Source organism: Sturnira hondurensis, unplaced genomic scaffold, assembly GCF_014824575.4.
Source record: "Sturnira hondurensis isolate 20B ecotype Veracruz unplaced genomic scaffold, ASM1482457v3 Scaffold0003693, whole genome shotgun sequence".
NCBI classification, from domain to species: Eukaryota; Metazoa; Chordata; class Mammalia; order Chiroptera; family Phyllostomidae; genus Sturnira; species Sturnira hondurensis.
Genome location: NW_028076324.1, coordinates 1,231,006 through 1,256,323, shown reverse-complemented (window position 1 = coordinate 1,256,323; position 25,318 = coordinate 1,231,006). Strand labels below are relative to the sequence as shown.

Sequence of the window (25,318 nt, the reverse complement as noted above, 5' to 3'; positions counted from 1 at the left end):
AGCATATTTAACTATGTTTTAGAACCCGTTTTATAGCTTGGTGAGCCTTTCAGAATGTTAGAAACACTGTTTTCTATAGAAGGAAGGCTCTGATTGGCCCCCTGCAGTCTTGGAAGGTCATTATGGATAACCGGAATTTGTATGTTGAAATCATCATAATTCTTCGGGATCCTCCATTCCAATACTTGTATTACAAAGTAAAATGCTGGTTTCTATTATAATCCTGATCCTAAGGTGAAAATGGGTAATAAATTAGATTTATTATTGTTTATATATTTGTAGTACAGTTTTATTAAATTCAAGATAGTTATCAGAGTGGTTCCAATTTCTTGGAATTCTCATTCTCTCAAAATGAGAGAATTACAGAAAAGAACCCTGTATTCCTAAGTATAAAAACTGTATGTTTTAGCCCCAGCTGGTGTGGCTCAGTGGACTGAGTGCCAACCTGAGAACCAAAGGGTCACTGGATTGATTCCAGTCAGGGCACATGCCTGGGTTGCAGGCCAAGTCCCAGGTTGGGGGTGTGTGAGAGGCAATCACACATTTATGTTTCTTTCCCTCTCTTTTTATCTCCCTTCCCCTCTCTCTAAAAACAAATACATAAAATCTTTTTAAACACCTGTATGTTTTAGTTCAATCTAACATTTACCTAAGCATGTAAATTGACCTAGTGTGTGACTAGGAAGGCCATCTTTCTGAGTCTCCAGAAAGGTAACAAACATACCATGTCACCTACAAATTCATTAGTCTCACAGATGTTACCATTCTATTGTAGAACTCTTACTCGGTTGTCGTAAAAAATTGTAATTCTTGCTAGGAGAATTTTGTTAAAATATATTCCATAAACACAAAAACTCTTGATGTTTAAAACATCAAAAATCATGACTGGTGAGAGATCAATAATTTTCTAAGGAAGTGCTATAATTCAGGATAAAGGAGGACATTTTTGTGTTGTTTTGCATTGTGCAATGCAATCAGTTTTCAAAAATTGAGATCAGATGGTTCTTTAGCCATCAAAAAGAGCTTCTTGAAATACTGACCACTGTATTATTACTGCTAACCAGTGGGGCGCTGCTGACGAGAGGAATAATCATAAAACATAACCTTTTATTTCATCAGAGAAAGTTATGCCTGCCCAAGATGTGAAGTCCAACATCCATTAAACGATTTCATACAAGTGACACCCCACTCAAAACAGCTGTCCGCAAGGAAAACAAATGGAATTTAATCTGCCATAAAATACATCGCACAATTTATTTTTCTTGAGTAAGTCATGCCTTTGTGGCATTAGTAAACTGAAATAGTTCTGCTTTGAAAAGAAGCATACCCTTCATGCCAAACCCAAACCCTTCTGTTTTTAAAAGGACCTATAAAATATTGGCCCTAAATGATGATCTAGGGCTAATGTTTTATCCAAATGTTCTATCCAAGTGGTGTTCTATCCAAAGATAAACAGGTTTTAAGATGATTGTTATTGAAGAATATATGAATATATGAAAGTGTTATATATTGTCAGCCATTTAATGTTATAAGAAAATTGACAGTTTCATATGCTTCTATTATTTAGAACTGCAAAAGAGCAGTATGCTAGTTAGAAAAATGAAAATAAGATGACATTCACCATCTATACAAAATTAAAATATTAGAAAAAAACTTTAATAGTAACTCCCAGAGATAATATAAATATTCATAACCTCCAAAATTCCTACTTTATATGGTTATTTAAAAATATCTCACAATACAGGAATGCTATGTTTTAATTTGATTTCATTCAAGTACACAAAATGAAGTACAAAGCAAAAGAAAGCAATAATAAAATTTTCCAACTGTGAAATTTGTTCTCTTGTTATATATAATATTTAACATACAGCCAAGCTAGATGATGGAATTTGGGGTTGACTCTGTTCTACTACACATTTTCCAAAATATGTATATTTTTTGTTCAAAATTAGCCTAGAAGCATTTCATTCTGATGATTACATTCTCTCAAACTACAAACTCAATATCTACATTACAACATTTAAACATATTTTTGTTAAATCAAATTACATAAAAATGTCTATTTGTATGGAAATTGAAACAAATGTATATTTGTACATTGAAAACAACTTCTACTGCATCTTAACTGAAACTTAATTTCACCAAGTTTAGATATATTACTGCTTTCATTAGAAGAAGGAAGAATATATTAATAATTTCTGTAAGAATCTTTGGCAATGCTCTGAACCTACCAATGTCAACATACCTATGAAGGCTAATTTATAAAATTATTCATTAGGAATACATAAATGTTTATGGTATCTCAATATTCTTTATCCCAATCTGTAAAATAAGCATCTACTTAAAATAGATTTCTACTAGAATAAATAGAGCACTCTGGTATTAATCAGGAGAATTGTTGGTGTGTGTGTAACCCTCAGAAACACTCCTGAAAGCTGGAGAGATTATCTATGTTATCTCTGGCGGAGTAGCACAGACAGAACAAAATGCTACTCCAACCATTAAGGCAAGGCAAAGGCTCATTAAGGATATAACTCTCAAGGTTATTGTCAGATAAATGCTTCTGTTTATGTAGCCATCGACATCATGTGAGATTAAATTTGTGATTTAAAAAATCAAGAGAAGTCTGAAAGTGCTTTTCCTTCTGAGATAGATTCTACCTGATATATATATTCTGTCACCTACAGTTAATAGTCACATTTAATAAATGCAAAGAGACTTTTTAGGAGTTAATTTTGTAACTTCCAAAACTTGCTCTTGGAGGTGGTAGGCTAGCTGTCCAGTGGTCTTAAGAACATATACTGCTTTCCATTCATATTTATGACCCCAGGAAATGGTGCCACTCTATGTCTTAGACTCCCTTCCAATCACAAATGCTAAAGTAATTGGTAAAACTCATCTATTTCATTAAACTCCCCATTTGACCATTATGCAACATGAATACAAATGTTGCAGTGAAAAATAGAACAGCTTTCTTTCAATTCTTTAGCAGACAAGGCTGAATTCTTAAACAGAAAAGTATACAGTTGTATTTTCTTAGTTTATTAGTATTTAACATTATCTTTTGATTTTAAAACTATTATAATTTAAAATATGAATATTAAACCTAAACAATTCCAAGATTCATTTACAGTGACTAGCTCTCAATAAGCATGACATAAAGCTGCGTGTCTGGCCATCCAGTGGAGCATCCGCTGGAGTCCCAGCACTAAAGCATTTATGTTGACTGCCGTCTCAGAATCTTTATGTGCACTTTAGTGTTGGTATTTTATCATATAGAATAAAAATGCACTACCATTCTTCTGTTTTACAACCTTTTACACTGATGACATCTTCCAACTCTGAAGAGCTGCAAAATTTGTGCTGATTTGTCTGCTTATACTCAGTGTATACTCAGCGACTCTGAGTAAAATAGGACCTGAAATTCAAGAGTCAGGTTCACTTGGGAATTGATTTAAAAGAATTCTGACTATTTTTAAATTTAAATACTCAACCATGTCTATGATTTTATTATAATATAGACCTTTAAATAAACTGCTTTGATATGTATGTGTGTGTGTAAATTTCCCTTTCTGAACTTGACAAGAAAATTATTGAATGATCCCAGAGCAAAATAGTTCTATAAATATGGAAATGGTAGCAGCCTGAAATAAAACATAAAATGCTACAAAATGACTTCCTAAGAAATCAGAGCAGCCCTGGCTGGTGTAGCTCAGTGGATTGAGTGCGGGCCTGCAAACCACACGATCACAGTTCGATTCCCAATCAGGGCACATGCCTGGGTTGCAGGCCAGTTCCCAGCCAGGGATGCACAAGAAGCAGCCATACATTGATATTTCTCTCTCTCTCCTTCCTCTCCCCTCTAAAAATAAATAAATAAAATCTTAAAAAAAAAGAAATCAGAGCGAATGTCTACAAATTAGTGAGGATGACAAATTCTATCAAAAATGTAATAATAAATAGAAAATAATACATAAAATAATGGAGATAATGCCATAGGAATTCTACCTCAACCTTCCTTCACAGATTTATAAATACAGTATTAATTATACCCTAAACAATAAAAACAAGTAGAAACATTTATTTCATAATAATATGTAAGAAACTGTGTTTTGAAGTTATGATGTTTATGTAATTACATGACTTATTGACACATAAACCCAATTTTGAAACATATGACAGTTATTCTGAAACTTTGATTTGCATCAAAGTTTCATATAAATCCTGTTAAAATTCAGATTCTGATGTATCTGGAGAGAGACTGAGATTCTGCACTTTTAATAAGCTTCAGTGTGATGCTGGTGCTGTAGGTCTGAGGACAAGACTATGCGCAGCAGTGAATGATGCCACCTGCAGAAAAGTACACTGGATGTTTTGAAATTGTCAGCTTTGCTAAGTTGGGAGGATGGTTTCAATTTTCTGATTTTCCCTCTGCCTAGTACCTAGACATTAATTGGTCTTTGTGAAACTCAAATAACTTAACTACCTACCTTTCCTGACTGGGAAGTTTGAAACAAACAGGGGCAGTAGAGTGAATGAACTAGTGGATATGAATCTGTGTGTGAGTGTGTGTGTGTGTGTGTGTACCCTGTGCTCAGTAGTACTTCCACACTCGCCTTTAGGGAAGTGTGTCAGCAACTCTCCTGTGACGCTCCTCAATTTGAACTCACATTCATCTAGGCATACGGAGTTTAGAGAATTGTCAAGTTCAAATATATCCTATGTCTGAGGTTAAGTCCCAGCTTATTTCACACATTTCAACGTTTTCCATGTGGAGGCCGTTAAGGTTGCCTGGAATTTGGAGATAAGCCCAGGATTAGTCCTGCTTTAAAGTCATCATGAAGCCTTGTTATAGGCTTCAAGTGAAGTTGTTAAATGTACTTCTGAGAGCTCACTAAAAAAAAATAATCACATTCGGTAACTTTGGTAAGCTTCAGATAGCGGAAACACAGTGCTGTTGTTGAAAACTCACCTGCAGGCATGCATCTTAATGTATTTATAGACAGTAGGCTTATGTTCTGGGGCTGAAGCAACATCTGGTTTACCAAGCTTGCTCGAGGAAGAATATCTAAACTAAGAACTGCTCGATGAGATGCTCATTTTTTCCCCTAAAGCATTTTGATAACTGGATGAAACCTACTCAGGCAGATTTTTAAAAATCACTTTCCAAAGTTCATAATTATTCAATAGTTGTGAAATTACTGTAGTATTTTTTCTCTATTGCTATGAAGCCAGCTACTCCAGAATTTTCCAATCACGACATTGCTTATACTTTTGGAATGACGAATTCCAAGTGTTATGAACACAGCTAACATGTTGAGTCATTCTTCTTTCTTTTTTTCTTTCTTCATGTATAGCTACTCTATTGACCTAGAGTGCATATACTATAAGGCAGTGATATTTGATTAAGTCTTGTTGAAATTTGTTGCCCTTGGCCAAAGGATATTGCAGAATATCCAAGAGAGCTATAGTGCATACTGAACAGACTTGGAATAGAAATGTATTTCTAAAAATAAATATAAAGTGTAGCATTACATAAGTAATTTCCTAAAGAAAACAAAAAACCTCTCTATATTTTTTTCATTCTTTAAAATTCATCTAGCATGCCCTGGCTGGTGTAGCTCAGTGGATTGAGCGCGGGCCTGTGAACCACACAATCGCGGTTCGATTCCCAGTCAGGGCACATGCCTGGGTTGCAGGCCAGTTCCCAGCAGGGGCCAGTTCCCAGCCAGGGATGCACAAGAAGCAGCCATACATTGATATTTCTCTACCTCTCTCCTTCCCTTCCCTTCTAAAGATAAATAAATAAAAATTTAAAAAATCATCTAGCCTATTTAATTTGATTTTTAAAGAATTAGTGAGAGACTTTATGTATTACAGGCTTATGATTTCTGGGGTGTCAAAAAGTATACCTTATAGTATACACTATAATGCTTTTTAACAGCATGGCTATAGATAACATAAAAATGAAAAGGAACAGAAAAAAACTCCTTTTCTTAGAGGCCCTGTATTTTAAGGCACCAAGAGATGCCTTAGAATAGCATCCTTCTCTTGTAATGGTGAAAATAATCTTGAAAGGAATAAACACTTGTAAGATCACTCATAAAATTTTATGTAACATGCTTAATTTATCATCCTTTTGCTGAAAGTCCAGAATTTAATTTTTATTTAATACAGGTAGTAAATAACCCACTTATTAGTAAATTTAGAGATTTTAAAACTGTTACGACTGATGAATAGATAGAGAGATAGATAGATAGATAGATAAATTGGGGGGGACTATGTTTGATTAAATTGAGAGCATCTTCTTAGTCGAAGATTATCTATGTTATAGTAGTAGGGGAGTAATTGGTGAGTATACATTTGTAACTGAGAGCAACTACTTCCCTGGACAGGGCACTATGCACTCAAGCATCCGGGGTAGGTCTCCATCATAACCTAAAAGGAGTTAGTTAAATAACTAAGCGGTTACTTATTCTCATATTGATAAAAAAAGTCCAAGACATAGGAAAGTTATTTAACTTATCCAATGTCATACAGTTAATAGTTGGTGACAAGATTCTAACCTGAGATTATATTAATTTTTTATCTTCCCCATTTTTCACAAAGCAGGGGTGATATCTCTTATGTCCACCTAAATCCTAATCATAAAATCACTTGGATACATACTTGAAAGGCTGCTCTTTCCTAGTCCATGCAACTTGAAAATTGCAATGTATTCCAAAAGATAATAGAAGCACTTTTATCAAATATTTCTTTTAATGTTTACTTTTACAGATATTGATACATTAACTGAATGAAATGCAGTATTAAAAAGATTTAACCTTTACAAATGGAATGATCATAAAGTAATACTTTTAACTTGAGAGTTCATAGGAATTGAATATCTAAGACTTACCAAAGCATTAAAATAACTTATTCATACAAATCTCCAATAGGAAATGTCACCATAACTATTCCAAATAATCCCCTTTCTGTCGTCCTGCTTTACAAACATCAACTACATGGACAGCCTTCCGGAACTCACTTCCCAGGTACATGCAGAAGAGTCGGGAATCTGTTACTACTGCACCAAAGATGACAGTGATTTGAAGTCAAGGCAAATGTGTATCCCACTATTTTCTCCCTCTTTAAAGACTTTCAATTAAAAATACCTCTGAGAAATATTCAGCGAAAAATGTTGTACAAACCCAAATTGTCTGCTCCCAAGTATTTGGTATTGTATCACCCCAAGGTCAAAAGCGTGCCACGCCAACTGTGCCACACCAGCCAGAGCCACATATATTATTAGGAAGATACTGAATCAGTACTTGAAGTGAATCACTGAAGACCAGCACTCTCTCAAAGAAACATGAAAAGTAACACACCAGGCAGTTTTACAGAATTTTTGAATACTGTGAAGAAAATGATGTTATTGCTGCAAATGAAATTTCCCAAACTTCAGTGAACTCATATTACTTCAAGATGTATCCTCTTCTGAGGCATAATAATGTACAATCACACTGTTACATTGCCATTCTTTCTTACAGATACACATCACTGCTAAGCAGAGCTCCTTCATGAAATGTAATATAAGGTAGAAACTTATCTCCCCAAAAGACATAAATATCATTAGAAAAGGTTTCCTCCCTTCCATTCACAATAGCCAAGAAAGATAGAATTATTTTTCCTGAAGTATCAATTATCCCCACATTTAGACCAAATATAGCTAATGAAATCCTAATCTCAAGAAACTTTCTATATTTTACAAAACCAGTTGTTTATTAGAATGCTAAATTATTAAAACTTATGTCAAATTTTCTAATATACTGTTATGCCAGATTTTTTTGTTACCGTTCAGTTATGATAACTGGAATTGCCATGTAAAAATACTTGTGTTCCACTATGATTTTTGGTATTCATGAAATAACACAAGCACAGCCTGGAGAATGGATTATACTTGTAATTAATAAAGTAGATACTTTTCAGAAACAGACATAGATTTTGTAGTTCTACTAGAATATTCCACTTCTCAGGTGTACTTACAATAGCATATTTTGTAGTGTTTGTGCTGAAGCTACAAGTAGAACTTGAGTCATTTTGCCAACACCTGTCTAATTTACAAATGGGAATGTAATGCAAATTTCGTATAGTTCCCCAAATGAAGCAATGACTTCTCATTCAGTTTCCTATGCCTTTGTCCAACATTTTATGAAATCACAACACAGACAAAACTTCCTAAACATCTTTCAGACAGGATCAAAAAGAAGCACCATGAACATCTTCTGCCTTTTTAAAGCCCATGATGTTTGTGTAGGTGACAGCACAGTCAGGTAAAATATTATTAACTGTATCTTACCTCTATCGCTGAAGTCATCTACCAGGATGATCTCTGCTATCAGACTCTCCGGGGTTCGGTTGATTATACTGTGTATGGTACGCAGGAGTGAAGTCCAGCCTTCATTATGAAACGGGATAATGATGCTGGTGTTTGGCAGTCTTTCCAGGTACATCTTGTGCTTACAACTGGGGATGATACAGGAAGAAAAAAGCTGGGTCAAACACAGAACCATAGTATTTGTCATATTGCTATTTATGCATTATGTTATCAGACAGATTTGCAAACTAAACTCTGTCCAATACTTCTCCAGCCAGAGCTTGTACAGTATTTACTCTACTTACTCATGGATTTCATTAGTAATTCTTTTCCAAACCCATTCTTAATAAAAATAATTATTTAATACTTTTTAGTATCCTCAAATATTAGGTATGAATTGTATTAAAATGTGTTCTTATCAATTTATTATAATGGGTAAGTTATTCAACTTCTGTAAGAGTAGTCTCTCAAATGGGGCATTGTAGGGGCAAAAAAATGGCCTTTTTCATAATGTTAACAAGAATTAAGGTAGGTCATTCATGCAAACACACAGCATGACACATGATAATAGCAAGGGTTGGATAAATACTATCATAATTTTTGTTGTGATTATGTTGTTATTTTGTGATTATTTTACCTGTCAAGCTGTCTATGGAAGGAGGTAGGGAACTAGGAGAGAGAGGAACTGCATGAGGAAAAACCAGACGCACTTAGAATCCCATAATGAATAAGCTAGGATTTCTTCCCTTAAGGATTCACAGACCAGTGGACAGATACATAAAATGATTAGACTTAAATGAGACAAGTGACATAATAGATGGCACGGAGCGCCCAAAGGAAGTATGACTAACTTCGACTGAAAGAATTAGGGACGTCTTTGTAGATGAGTCTGTATGTTGAGAAGAAGCTCATGCAGGGTCTTGAAAGCTATACTAAGGAATTTGGGCGTTAGCCTGCAGTGAAGTATTTCACGGATTGTCAGTGATGAGGAAGACAGGACCGTGTTTATACATTCCCCTGGCAGCAGGGCAGCCGATGCATTGAAGACAGCAGGGACTACAGGCAAAACAGTGATTTCAAAAGTTCTGGCAAAAAAGAAGGAGGGTGCTGATCTAATTTTTCCTCTAAAGAAAAGCAACATCTTTGTGACAGTGTTTAATCTAATTGAATTATAGTTCAGCCTTCTAGCTCTTAACCTGCTCCAAAGGATGTTGAATCCACTCCCGAATGGAGGCATTGGAACCCTGAGGCTGTGGGTCCAGGTGACTGCTTCCCAGCATTGCTAGAAATACTGAAGCACACCCAGGGCTTTACTAAGAATCTGAAAACTGTGTATTTTAGGATTAATTTCAAGTCACATTGAGAATGGAAATTTGTGAAATGTGAGGACAATGTAGTAATATGGAGCTGTGTTGAATAAGCAAAATAAAAACCAATTTATATGTATATGGTTACAGGTATGTACCAAAATTACAAAGAGAAATAGAGATACATCAAAATATTTGTTGCATTGTTTACAGAAATATGAATGGAAATGCCTATAAATATTGTGTTTCACATTGCTGTATTATTTTAAAATGAGCATTTGCATGAAATTAATGTAGAATTTTGGAATGGTTCAGAGATGAGGACATCTCTTAGTTAAGTAACAATTTACCTAAATGAATAAAAAGCTTCAAATTTTATATGAATAAGAGAGACAAAACAAATAGTTTACATTCTTAATAAAAGTTACTTAAGGCCTTGGCTGGTGTAGCTCAGTGGATTGAGCGCGGGCCTGCGAATCAAAAGATCTAGGTTTGCTCCCCAGTCAGGGCACATGCCTGGGTTGCAGGCCAGTTCCCAGCAGGGGACGCAGGAGAAGCAATCATACATTGATATTTCTCTCCCTCTCTCCTTCCCTTCCCTTCTAAAGATAAATAAATAATTTTTTTAAAGTTACTTGAGAGAAATGACAAATCATGTAGACATTTAAAAGTTGACAAAAAATCCCCACAAATTAGTCTATAAACATTCCTCTAAACCATTCACAATAATGAAAATAAATTCAATAGAAAATTTATCATATCTTCTATGTTTCCCCAAAACAATGCATACACATTTTCTGACATTTTCTATTGGCATTTACTAAACTGAGGGATTTAAAATATGTTTAGTTTAACAGCATTGTTTATTTTAAACATACTTTACTGTCATCCCTTTCACAGTTAATCTTTATAAATGTCATTGGTTTCACACACAAAAATAAGTGTTTTTTTAACAATAGGAATAAGCCAAGAATAAATTTTAATTACAGATGTATAAAATAAGTACAGAACTTATTTGTGATATAGTTTATTACTCATGGTACAATGTCAACATTTACACTGTGGGCGTTTAGGTAAAATTGCATTTGAGGTTCTTAAAACCTTCACATTCTTACTTACCATTACTAAAACATTTTTTCTCACTGTGTAAGGCTGAATTTAGTTTTAAGTACAATGTCAAAACCCACATTTAAAAAATTGAAACTCTTGGACTGCAAGATTGGAGTAAAATGTTTAGATGAAAGTATTTGCATATATTGATCCTTAGGTCATTTTGTTAACTTATCTAACGTATTGCTTCATTTTTTGTGTTACCGAGGTTTTTTGTATCTGCTTATATTAAGGACATCAGTCAGGATGTTATGTTTGTACTTCTAAGCAATGCCAAGTCCCAATGGCTCAACGCAACAAGTATTCTTCTTTGATTTTTCTGCTTATTCACCACTGGTCGGCAAGAGGATCTGTGTTCACTATAATCAGTGCAAACAGCCAAGATTTTAACCGGTCAATCACTCTGCCGAAGGTAGATAAAGATGCTGGTGGGTCTCTAGCTGGCAATTAAATGGTCTCTCCCTAATAGGGCATAATGCTTTCTGCTTGCAACACACGGGTCAGAATTAGCCACACAAGACATGGCCCTGGGGAATGCTCTCCTATGTGATCCAGAAGGAACATCATCAGAAACATTTGGCAAGCAAGACTAGTGACCACAACCATTTCAGTCTTCTGCCTTCCTTCATATAAGAAAGGGAACGGCTAGGCTGCACTTAATGGAAAAAATAACAAGACTTGATTTTTTTGTAGACAAAAAAATTATAATACGTAAGGTTCCGCATCTATAGAAGTTCATTTCGTAATAAAGAGATCAATTCATCAAAAAGACTGCAAAACCAAATGTTGTATGCACCTAATAACAGTTTCCAAATATATGAAGCAAAAGTTTTTTAGAAAAAGGAAGGAAATATAGATAACTCCAGTCACAGTAAAAAATGTGCTCTTTATTTTGCTCCTTTATCCAGTTTCGTAAGGTAAAGACTTATAATATTGATTTGAGGCCTTTGTTCTTTATTTTTACAAGTAGCGAATGATAGATTAGAATGGTTTCATTGTATGAATTGCTTGAAATATATAATTTTAAAATTTTTGTTCATTTCAAAAGATTTTCAAATTTCCTTTAAGCTTCTTTTTGAAACATTGGTTACTTAAAATAGGTTTTAAATTTCCGACTGTTTAGTGATCACCTTGTTATTTTTCTGTCAATTTCTAATTCCATGTATTATGGCAAGAGAATATACTTTGTAAGGTTTTGATTTTTTAAATCTGTACTATTTGTTTTAAACTACAGGTTACAGTCCACCTTGATGGAACGTTCCATGCATACTCAAGAACACACACACTGCTGATGCTAGGTGGAGTGCTTTCTCTCTATTCTCTTCGTCATTTCTTCTTTCCGTTAAATGAGAAATATATATATTGCTCATGAGAAACAAATGAAATTTGGAACATATTTAAGATAATGCTGAATATGTTAAAATGTTATTACATAGTAATAGTGATAATAAACAGGCAGGAAGTTATATTTTGAGTTTGCATGAGAGTCCACATTGTAAATCGTTATGGTTTTATGACATTTTATAATAATCAAAATTCTCAAATGCTGATAAAGAAAGGGCCAATTCAGTTCTAGTCAGTCTCATTAGGCTATATGTGAGAGGGAAACCAATTTTTTTTTAAGATTTTATTTATTTATCTTTTAAAGGGCAAGGGAAGGAGAGAAGGAGAGAAATATCAATGTATAGTTGCCTCTTGTGAGTCCCTGCTGGGAACTGGCCTGCAACCCAGGCATGTGCCCTGGCTGGGTACCAAACCTCAATCCTTTTGTTCACAGGCCCACACTCAATCCACTGAGCTACACCAGCCAGGGTGGAAACTAATTCTAAAAACTACAATTAGTTTGACTGCATGGCTACAGCAAAAATTGTATTTGGGTGTACAATCAGACCGCCTTTTGGTACATTTACAAGTAGCAGTGTTAGCACCTTGGACACTCTGCAAATTAATTAGTTAAGTGATTAATTTATTGTCTTTTAATTTATGAAAAGACTTACGAAGTGGCTTTACTAATAAGAGATGACAGTGAAGGTAGTGGAGTTCTATGAAGTCTGTTATTAAAAATATTTCCTAAATAAGATGATCAGAATAGCTATGTCTATTATAAAGTTAGTAGACCAAAAAAAAAGTTTTTTGTTTTTTTTTTTTAACCTCAAGGGAATCACTTGTGTTTGGGAAGGGGAGAAAACTTCTTCATTTTCTTTGAATTTTTCTTCATTATATGATTTCTTGCGAAACTATTGTGGTTCAGCTAACGTTCTCTTGGCGCCATTTCTCCATAGTAGCAGAATAAAATGTCAACTTGGCATCTGGCTACTGACAGTCATACTATAGAGCCTATCTGTACAAGTCACTTCCAAGCACCAATTTACATAATTGTTTTAATGTCAGCGCATTCAATTTTCAATGGCTGGTTTTAGTCACACTGCTTTTCTGTTCTAATCTGGCCTTGTCAGTTGGGTTTGATAGAGCGGTGGTAACTGGTAATTTATTTTGCTTTGACAGGCTTGATAAATTAGTTTGGACTTCTGTGTACATGTGAATGTACTCGAGTGTGCGTGCCTGTTGGGGGTTGGTAATCACTATTTATTTGGTCACACAGTACACAGGAACTTACCGGTAGATTAATATTTCATACGGCAATAGGATTAACACTTTAATGTGCTATGATAGTTTGTGTCCGTCCTAAGGAACAAGAGCGTGTGTTGTGTTCATACAGCTGTGTGTTCATCGTGACGTTATGGTAGAAACACAGTGAACACGGGAGGGCCAAAGTGGGAGTCGACCTAGGCAAGGATCAGAACACGGAGGTCGGTGACGACAGTGTTTTCTGAACTATTATTTTTAGGGCAGCAGGGAGTCTTCTAAGTATTTTAGATGGTGGGTTATAATGATCTGCCTTAGCTCTTAACACTCACTAGGACTCACTCTGAAAAATGTAAGAAAGTGTGTGTGAGGTCCAGTTATGGGGTTATTTTTAAATTGTAATTAAGAGATAATAGTGGATATAGTTGAGATGAAGGGAACTGCATGCATTTGAGACACATTTTGGCATTACATTTAGAGATAGATTTAATAATAGTCAAGGAAAGAGACCTTAGTAACATACTAACGTACTGATGGCTGTACTAATTTGCATAAGGTAGCTCATACAAATTATTGAACGGTACTCACTTGATTAACAGTTTTGAAGAATTGTTTCCTATCTGTTATTTGTGATTATCCCTCCCCCAATGTGAGGCTAATGATATAACTTTTAAAAAAATCATATTTAGATGCACCTTAGGCTGTACCTTAGGAAACATGTGATCCAAAGAAAATGTTTCCCATCCCCCTCTGTCATTTTAGGTTAATTTCCTTCACAATTCACTTGTAAACATAGTGAAAGACGATACCTCATCGACTTTGCAAGTAAATCATAACAAAAACATGAAAGGAAGCCAGTGCATCCCAAACTTCTGCATAGTTTTTGCAACAGAGACTTAAAAAATGCACATTTTAGGGTGGTTACATTCAAATACTTCTGTGAATGCATCCCAGCATTCAATAGACAGGTGTCAAACAGTTAAATAACACTTTTGTATTTTGCATAAAATCTAAAAAAATATTCTAAATATACTCACTAATTCATAGTTAAAAGAATTTGGACACATACAATTATTTTCCTCACAGTCAAAATTGACTAAAAAATTTAATTTGTTTTTACAATTTAAAATTTAGAATTATAGTTTATCTCCTTACATTTTATTTATTTATTTATTTTTCAATTTGAAATTTATTTTATTTTATTTATTTTTTAAAAATATAATTTTTTTATTTAATTCTTGTTCAAGTACAACTTTCTGTCTTATATTCCCAACCCTGCCCGCCCCCCGCCCCATGCTCCCCACCTCCCTCCCCTTTCTGTCCCCCACCCTTAGTTATTATCCATGTGTCCTTAAATTTTATGTATTCGTGATATAATTGGAAAAGAAGGAAGGAAATCAGAAGGATCATCATCAGAAGGAAAAGAGATAACTGAACACACCATGCTGTAACTGGTTTGGTAAACTTGGTCTCAACACCAATCATCTTAGTACATGAACGGAGACACAAATAAAGTGAGACTCCCCACTTTGAAGTGGGTAAATAAAATTTCAAAATGAAAATTGACTTGTTCAGCACTATAGTGCTAGTCAAGGGAGTCAAAATGTTTAGAATTATTATTTGACACTATTTCTAGGAAGCAGAAATGTTTAGACAATAAGGCACTGACATTTTAAAAATTTACTCGAAAGCCCGTGTATGTTGGGAAATGCTTTTTCTCCTTATATACAAAGATATTAGGCACCGTTCACCTAGGGAGGAGACTCCCTTCCTCTCCATGGAGGTTCCCATGCAGGAGAGCAGTGGCTGGATTTACACGGCTGGCCTGGCGCCATCTGCACAGACGTTCTTTCCAGGAGAAAGGATGAGTCTGAGTTACAGAGCTCGCCGTGCCTGCCTGGCACAGCTCCTCCTTCATTTTTCTGCTTCGGAATCTGCTTCCCTGCAGAGATCAGACATCCACCTCTGCCCTCCATGCCTCATGTTCTACAGTTGTCCTTGTGTTATCCGGTGATGTCTAGGACTCGAGGCTGAGTGTGATTCACTGTGGAGTTTACTATTAAAAATCACACTTGGCCCACATCTAAACTATGCCCACCAATGGAATATTAACAAAAAGAAAGTCATATTTTAATCCCAAATCATCTCTGGGACAGCACAGTTTTGAAATTCCTGGGTTCAATACCTGCAGACTTTTTTTTTCAATAATTACATTCAGTGTTATAAATGTATATTTCTCTTCCTTATCATTGTCTAAATGACCTTTTCTCTTCTTTAGCTTCCTTTATTATAAGAGTACAGTGTATAGTACACAGAGCATATAAATTATATGTTAATGACTTTTTATGTTATACGTAAGGCTTCCAGTCAACAATAGGCTATCAGTAGTTAAGTGTTGGGGGAGTCAAAGGTTTCATGTGGGTTTTCGATGGCACAGAGGGGTCAGACCCCTAACCTGCACATTGTTAAGGGTGAAGTGTATTGGTCTAATATAACTAACACTGCTGAAAGCAATCATGTAACCCAAGAGGTTGTAAACATTCTCCTACATTTTCTCAAGACTAGAGATATCACAGACATTTCTCTCAACACTCAATATCTTACTTATTGTCAAAGTCACAGAGCTAAAACTATTCGTATCTTGGGAATATAAGTAAAATGTAAAGGGGGGTTAAATGAAAAGTTAACTCAGAAATATCCCAGCTACTCCACCACCTTATAGGTACGTCCTAATCAATGTGTAGGTGCATCAATTGTACGTGTATAAACTTGTGTTCTCTTGTAATAGCAAAATGTGAACCTGTTATCAATGATGCATTTACCTGGATCTTCTGCAGAGCCTACCCCAACTCTCCTTTACACATGGCTCTGTGGTGTCTGAATCTCATGCATTTTCTCTTTTTATAGATGTAATTTCATCTTACACACATTATTTATACCCCGTTCGAGGGAGTATGTGTGCTGACTGCTGACTATCCGTATCAACAGAGTGATAAATATTATCAAATGTTACCCTGCTAACCATATATTTATGCATAAGCTTATCCATTTGCAGGTCATTTATCCATCCTGGTTTTCTGTTTCCCTATTTTATATGGATTTTTTATTCTAAACGTATGTTTTATAATGTCTTATCTAGAACTGGAGGTGAAAATAGGATGTTTTATAGCATACAAAGATGTAGCACCCCAGATGGTTGACTATGTACAGAAAGAATGCACAATCAATACACAGGTGGGGAAATTCTGAAGTTGATAGAGTGAATCCAGGCCAGCCAGGTATCTACTAACTGGACATTTGTCATGCAGAAGCTCTTATGGTGACATTCTTATCAATACTGCATTAAGTAGAACGTAAAGGTAATATGTTCTAAGGCCAGATATCACATTGAGCCCAGGTACTATGGATATAGCTATAATGAGGCAGTCAGTGATTAAAAAGGTGAGTACTTAGAGTTTGTAGATATAGCTTCAAAAATATGCAAAAGTCAATGAAAATGTAGGGTTAATACTATGGAAAAAAGGTGGAAAGTTTGATAATACCAAGGCATAGATAATATGAAAAAATAAAATATAATTTACAAAATTAGGAACTGAAAAACATATTTGTAAAAATATAAAAATTTAAAATGTAAATGAAAAACTTAGAATTTATTATTAGGATGTCAGTAAGAATGATCAAATCATTGTATACATGTCAATGGATTTTCCTTCATCTATGGTTACTTAATAGGAATCTATTAGTAACTCAATGAAATAATAAAGCCAAAAGGAAGCAGTTTGCTTTTATGCTAGTGAAAATGATATCACTGTTAACAGAAATCTAAACAACAAAACAAACAAGCAAGCAAAATATGACCAATGACACTCAAATATGAAACAGGCTGACAGGGTCCAGAGGGGAGAGGGGAGAGAATCAGAGGGGAAAAGGGGATGGACTCACATGAACAAGTATGAAGGACACATGGACAATAACTAAGACGGGGGACGGAAATGGGAGCGAGGTGGGGAGCACTGGGGGGGGACAGGGCTGGGAATAGAAGACAGAAAGCTGTACTTGAGCAAGAATTAAATAAAAATAAAAATAAAAATAAGAAAGAAAACAAACAAGTAAAACCATTTTTTCTGAATTGGGATTTCTAAAATCATTCATGTTCTAAAAACTCTTCATGGTGAACTAAAATATGAACTAAGCAAAACAAAACACCCAGATACATGATTTCAGGGAGAGGATTTGGAGATATCTTTCTTTTTTTTTCAAGTATAGTTTGCATTTGACATCATTCTGTATTAGTTCCAGTTGCGCGACTGTTGTTTAGAAATCACATACTTTACTCAGTGGTTCCCTTGATATATCAAGTACCCATTTGGCCCCATGCGCAGTGCTTACAATATTACTGACTATATTCCCTGTGCTGTAATTTACACTCCTGTGCCTTCTGTAACTATCACTTTGTACTTGATCCTTTCAGCCCTTGCAGCCAGCTCCCGCACCTCTACCCCTCTGCTAATTGTCAGTCTGTTCTTTGTATCTATGAGTCTGTTTATATTTTGTTTGTTTATTTGGTTCTTCAGTTTCCACATATAAGTGAACTCATATGGTATTTGTCTTTCTCTGACTGACTTACTTCAGAGTGTTATATGATCTAGGTCCATCTATGCTGTCGCAAGAAGTATGGTTTAATTCTTTAATTCTGTTTCAGAACAATGATTTTTTTTTAAATAAATGTGAAGATATGAATGGGTAGAGAACACTTGCAAGCCACATAAATTTTCCATTCTCTGCCATAGAGTCCATCAGGATAAACAAGCTCCATCACCTGCAGCCTGTTAAACTGATAGTACTGGAATAGGTGTCAAGTTGCTTTTATATATCAAGTACCATTACAGAAAGCTGCACACTCATCTAGTTACTTGTGCCTATATTTTGGGACACACAGATGAGGTCAAAATGATAGGACTTTAAACACTGGGATCCCTGCAAGACTTTCCTTTGGCTCTTGGTTCCTGCTTGTAGAATCCTGACAAAATGACAGGCAACGTTGGATCTGCCCGCATCGCTGAGAGTCAGGTACTGGACTAACCAGGTGAAATGATCATTCTGGTATCTTGCACTTAACAATTTATTGTCTTCCATCTCCAAACCCCTCAGTTAAGGCTGTTTTGTTTTGTTGGTATCATTCTACTAGGTGACTGTCTGTCCTGCTAGATTCCCACCCTCAGTAAAGTAAAAATATAGTCACAAAACATATTCTAGCCAAAATTTATTCCCTAATATTTAGAATAATGCCCTCTGATACTGCAAACTCAGTGACTCTAATAAAATTTTAAAGTATTTTTGTTCCATTTTTAAGTTTTCTTTTCCCTTATTGCCTAAGAATATCTTCTTAAAAAGTGATAGTCACACTAAAAATACACTCCGAGAAGAATGAGAATATAAATTGCCTTTTGACATCAGTGATTTTCTGCACTGTCTCCATCCGCAATTCTTTCCACTTGAATACATATTAAAAGATTGGAAGTGTGGGGGTGGGAGAGGAGGTGGATGGAAATTATTCTCTGAGCATATTTATTATGCCAACAATGCAATTTAATTCATCTTTGATGGTGTGCAATTAGGTATTAAAATTTCTCATAATGAGAAGTGTTCTCGGTCAGTTGGAATTACTGTAGATAATTTCAGGTAACCTGGGAATCATTTGGCTAGCTGGAAAGCCTAAACTCACATATAAAGCATTCAGTTTAGGGAAAAATTGGTATGTTCTTCACATTAATCCTCTGCTTGACTATGTTGGGAAATGCAAGTTCCCATAAAACCTGAGGAGGAAACCAGTACTTCTTTTATATTTGAAAGACTAGGGGAAACATATATCAAACCATGTTAGGAGTAGGTAGGTGTGGACAGAGAAGAGAGGAGTTTCAGGTAGCTAAATGTCACGTTATTTTTGTTTCCATTTCTGCTATAGTATTTAGCCATAATTCAGTAAAAACTGCACTCACTGTCAATTGACAAGCCACAAGCAATTCATAAAGTGACAGATAATTGAGCAACAACCATTTCCTTTGAATTATGGATACGCTTATTTTAGGCATTCTTCATGGGAGATATAACTATAATGGCAGTGAATATAACTGGTCCAGTGAGAAGGAAGTTGATAGAAAGCATACAGTATATAATCGATGTAGACATTCTGTTAACACTAATCACTGGGAAAAAATGTTTGTTTCAAAAGCTATGCGATCCAATGTAATACTATGAATATTCTCTTAAAATAGGTCATTTTAAAATGGAAATAATACAGTCAACTCAATAGCAAAAGCGTGTTTTAAGTTTTAGAGAGTCACTAGTTATTTTTTGGAGTTTTAAAGAATATTCCATTGTACATCAATACATCAAACATATAAAAGTTTTTACATAAAATTATTAGGGAAACAATTTTAGTGACATGACTGTGAACTGCGGCACAGATTAAACACAATAAAACAGAATCGACGAGAGAAAACCAATCACACATAGGCTTGTTGATACTCACTTCGCATGACGAATATCGGGCAGGGATCTCTCCAGAGCAATATTGTTGCTGACGAAAATATTGAAGCCATTTTCCCTGTAAGCAGAGTCGTCGTGGTCCTCTTCAGTGAGGGGGTAAGGTTTCCCGTGTTCACCTTTCCCTAACAGGAGAAAAGGAAATAGAATCATCGTCTGCTTGAAAACCACTTCATCTGCTAACACAGATAATATGACTTGAAAGTATAACTTTCTTTAGTCACCTGCTGTATGCTCCACAGAAGGTTCTAGCATTAAGGTTTTGTTATACTATATTATATTATTTTATTTATGAAAAGGAGATATACTCACAATAGGCTTTCAGTGTATATTTCCTAATATTTTCATTCTGATTATAATATTCATAAAACTGTATAATTTGATTTTACACAAAATGTGTGTAAAAAAATCTATCTTTTCATTTACTTTCAATGGCTATATCATTTCATTGTATCCCAACTTATACCATTCCACTGAAAATATGCTTTTATTTTAAATTTTTCCTATTATATACAATGTTTAAATGAATATCTTTTTATGTGTTCCTAATTATGTATTTTGGAGAAGGGAGGACAATTTCTACAAATAGAATTGCTAGTTTTCACTCATCCTCAGAAGCATCGAATAATAATTTGAAAAGTACTGGTGAAATATATGTTATTCATACTTTAATTTGCCTTTTCTTGATTACTAATGAAATTAATAATTTTGTATACATTTATCATTTGTATTTCCTACATTGCTAAATTATTGTTCAGTTTTGTGTGTTTTTAGAAAAACAATTTGCTTACTAAAGTTCTATTTAATTCATATGTTACAATTTTTTTAAGTTTATACAATTGAAATCTGATTTAAGACTTCTCTCCCATTCTGCATTCCAGGAACTTGATACTCCGTCCTAACAACAAGCTGAACAGACTGAGCAACGAACTGCTCTGGGATCTGAAAGAGAGGAGAGAACACAATACAAACCGCTGCCCCCCAAGTTAGGAGGACAGACAGGCGATTACAGGAAGTCGAGGCTTACCAGACACACTCAGGAGTGGCAATGGCCGGGGAACTCGTGCCAGGGTAGAAAACCCTGAACTGTAATCGATGTTGCTGGAGGCTCAGTGCAGGCAAGTCTGAGAGTTAAACACTCCCAAGGGAGAAACCTAGTGTGGGGGACCCCAATAATCTTGTAAGATTTACTTCCAGAAGCTCAACCAGACTCAGAGTAAATATTGAAGAAAAACCCTTTGTGCTTCCGGTAAGGGAGAGAGAAAAGGAGCCCTTTTGAAATAGGTCTGAGAACACTCTTCCTCTTAATAAGGCCTCTCCTCAGGAGAAACTAGTTAAGCAGAGTTTCACCTGTTGGGCCTTTATCAGAGCACAACTGAGCTGGGAGGCAGGAAAAGTCCAGACTAAGCCCACCTGAGCTATCCCAGCCAACCAAAGACGGGAGGAAGAAAAAAAAAACACAAACCCTGAGAAAATGCTATGAAGTTCACAGTCCAGAGGCAGAGGAGTGCTAAAAGCCTGATCATAACACTACGGAACACTGCCCCTCTCCCACACCTCATCCTCACATCAATGAAGGCCTATCTACAGCAATTCATTGCACTCAGCACATCCTGTGCAACTGTCAAGAAAAAGTTACAAGGCAAACCAAGCAGCAGACGAACATGATTTGAAGGCGCAGAGCAAGCATCAGAACTAGGCATGGCAGGGGCATTGGAATTATCAAAGTGGGAGTGGAAGACAATTATGATTAATGTGCTAAGGGTTCTATGAAAGAGTAAATAGTGGCAGAAACAGATCAGCAATGTAAACAGAAAGATGGAAATTCAATGAAACAGCAAAAAAGAAACAACCCCAAAATAAACAGGAAATGCTAGTGATAAAAACATTGTGACAAATAAAGAATGCCTTTGATAGGCTTAGTAGACTGGACACAGCTATCAAAATGACCTCTGGGCTCATGGATATACTATTAGAAGCCTAAAACAAAAAGCAAATAGAAAAAAAGACTGTTTGGAGCAGAATATCGAAGGACTTCAGGACAACAACAAAAGGTGTAACATACATGTAATGGGAATAAGAGAAGAGGAAGAAAGAGAAAGGGACAGAAGATATATTGGAAACAACAATGATGGAAAACTTATCCAAATTAATGTCAGCTACCAAGCCATGTATCCAAGAACTTTAGAGAACACGAAGTAGGATAAAAGCCAAATAACAACAACAAAAAATAAACCTAGACATGTCATTTTCAAAGTAAAGAAAATCAAAGATAAAGAAAAATCCTGATACAAGTCAAAGGAAAAGAAACAAACGTCTAACCTACAGAGGAACAAAGAATTACACCAGACTTCTCCTCAGAAACCATGCAAGCAAGAGGAAAATGAACAGAAATTAATAGTTGAGAGAGAAAAACCACCAACTTATAATTCTGTACTCTACAAAATTATCCTTACAAAGTAAAGAAGTAAAGACTTTCTCAGACAAACAAATACAGAGGGAACTTGTTGCCGGCAGATCTGCTTTGTAAGAGTTATTAAAATAAATCTTCGGAGAGAAGGAAAATAATAGAGGTCAGAATCTTGGACCCACATAAAGAAGGAAAAGTACTGAAGTAGAAATAAGTGAAATAAAATAAAAACAAACCTTTTTATTTTTCTTACTCTTAAATGCTATTATAGTTTGTTCAAAATTAACACAAACATGTATTTGATTATATGTGCTTATGTATATACCATGTATAGTATATATACACGTATGTGTGCTTACATACAAGTGAAACAAATGACAACAGTGAGGCAGGAACTTGGAGAAAGGAATGGAACTTATTTTGTTATTCACTATTATAAGGAATTCATTCATACTGCCCGTGAAGTAATGTAGGGTTACTTGTAAATAGACTTGGATGAGTTGAAAATGTATGTTGCAAATTCTAGGGCAACCATTTAAAAGGGTTTTTTTTTTTAAAGGGTAACCAATATGCTAAGAAAGAAGAGAAAATCATATAAAATTCCCAATTTAAACAATAAAAAGCAGAAAAATAATAAAAATAAAACCAGAACAGGAACAAGGGCCACAAATAGAAAAGAATAACAAAATATGGTGGATATTAACCAATTTCAGTAATCACTTTGAATGCCAGTGGCCTAAATTTAGCACCAATTAAAAGACAGAATGTGTCAGTTGATCAAGAAAAATCTAAGATTTTTCCCCTTCACATGATTGTATTTTTTCTTTCATTGCTTCTTATTTACATATTATACTTATAATAAGTTCTTTTTTATTCCAATATTATTTTTTAATTTCATTCATGAGTTCAGGGCTTAAAATTTTATTTTTATTTAATCCACGACAATTTTTGAACCATCTGAAACTTGTTTTTGTCTGAGAAATAAGGAAACTCTCACATTTTTTCCCACCCATGGTTAGGTAGGTGTAGGAAAAGCATTTAATAAATCACTTGCCTTTTTCTTTCCTGCTTTAAAATGCCACACACAAAAGTTTTGCACTATTTCAGGGCACATTTAGGAACTTCCGTAAGGATTTGCTTCAGTCTTCTGTCGGTTCCTACACCGTGATGCTGTGGCACAAACACAGTTTGGCAATTTGCCCAGCCACCATGAACTCACCATATTCTTTTTCAGACTCTTATCACGTGCTTATTTTCCTATGTAAACTTTAGACTCATTTCACTGTTTAACTAAATCACCCCTTGGATTTTATTTTGGGATTATATTCATATACTAGTTCACCCTTGGAGAAGTGATATTTTTATATATCTTTATTTTTCAAGGCTCTTTCCCTTGGGTATCAATGGAATTTTACAGTTTTCTTTATTTAAATCATATGCATTTTTGTTAACTTTTACTAGGTATGTGTTTTTCTTCACTGTCCTTTCTTTCACACTGAGGTTACTCATTTTTATACTTATTTGCCAACCAGTCACTTTATTGAACTCATTTTTTCTAATATATATATTTATCTCAGGTATTTTCAAGGTACACATAATTTGATTTCAAATAATAATACTTCTTTCCTCCTCTTTTCTTCCTGAGTGCCAGGTGTCAGCTTCCTTGTTTAATTCTATAGTTTACAACAAATAACACTGGTGTCAGCAGGCATCGCTTGGGTAATGACTTTAAAGAGATTTCTGCAAAACACTACAAATGTACGTTGTGTGCTGAATATGTGTTTCTGCATGCGTGTATGTGGTAACAGCATAAGAAAAAATCTTTTTTATGCCTGTTAACTAAATAGAACACATTTTACATAAATAGAACACATTTTATCAAATTCTTTTTCAAGAATTTTAGAGATTTATACGTTTCACTTGACTGAGCTTTGATTTTGCCATATTTTGTTTTTAATTACTGAGATTCATTTCAATGTTGTTAGTACATTTGGCTTTAGTTGCCATATTCTCCCGTACAGAAGTGAAAGCCTTTCTTTCTCTGTGCCTCCTGCCCCAAAGACATTAACCTCAGCGGAGCTGGCGGCCAGGATCAAACACTGAGGGACTGATAAGAAACCATACGCTCCAGAAGCACACCAAAAATCTCTCCAAGTTAAATGGAGAAAAACAAACAAACAAATTAAGCGTTTCACTTTAGGCATCAAAAAGGAAAACAGTGGAACTTGCCTGCTTCCTTGTTTTGATTTCTTAGGAAAAAAATGCCACTTATTTTTACAAATTAAATATAAAATAAATAAGCCTAAAAAATTTCATTTGCATAACAACTAATTTTTGAGAATCTATTATGTACGAAGTACCATGTTAAATCATTTTATTACATATTTTTGCTCAACACTTTAAAACAAACATGGTTCTATGCATGGAAGTAAACAAAAGAGAGACTGACATTTTCAACAAGCGTTTTCCCAATCATTTCCACTAGCCATCAAACACGGGCACTTGTATGGACCTGTCTCTCCCAGGGTGGCCAAATTAGCTAAAGACCTTATATATTCTTTGGTGTGAACTGGATCGATGGGCCACTTCATACTCCTATTTAATAAAAAAAAGTCATATAGCATAGTGATCTTTACTTCCTTCAAAAAATTTTTTTTTCAAATGTATGTGTCCTAAGTGAAATGAATATAAACATCTGAGGCTTTGTTTCAATAGTGTTTCTAGAGATGTGTTTAATGCTGAGCTTTCAGATTCACCTACTTCTAAGGCAACAAATATAAAATTTTAAAGCTATGCATCCATGAAAACATCTATCACTCAAAGGGAAATTCATTTTCTTTTCACAGTTTATAGTCTTCAGATTGATAAATCTCCTGAGACAAGACCTTTCAAATGAATGATTCTCTAAAGTTATAAAACCAACTGTGTGAGTCACCAATGATGATGTAATAGAAATTTCTTCATTGCAGTTGTGAAAATAAATGGGCTTTAAAATTTTGTTTT

At 34.9% G+C, this 25,318-nt stretch overlaps 1 protein-coding gene across 1 annotated transcript in view; it reads right to left on the bottom strand.

Moving 5' to 3' along the window:
• Positions 1-6,379: 6,379 nt before the first annotated feature.
• Positions 6,380-25,318, bottom strand: part of GALNTL6 (polypeptide N-acetylgalactosaminyltransferase like 6) — a 74,322-nt gene continuing 55,383 nt past the window's right edge. Inside the window, exons 3-5 of the mRNA XM_037042752.1 lie at positions 19,892-20,030; positions 8,339-8,505; positions 6,380-6,438 (exon numbers count right to left, since the gene is read on the bottom strand). Coding sequence (XP_036898647.1) covers positions 6,380-6,438; positions 8,339-8,505; positions 19,892-20,030 — 365 coding nt within the window. The remainder of the gene's footprint in view (positions 6,439-8,338; positions 8,506-19,891; positions 20,031-25,318) is intronic.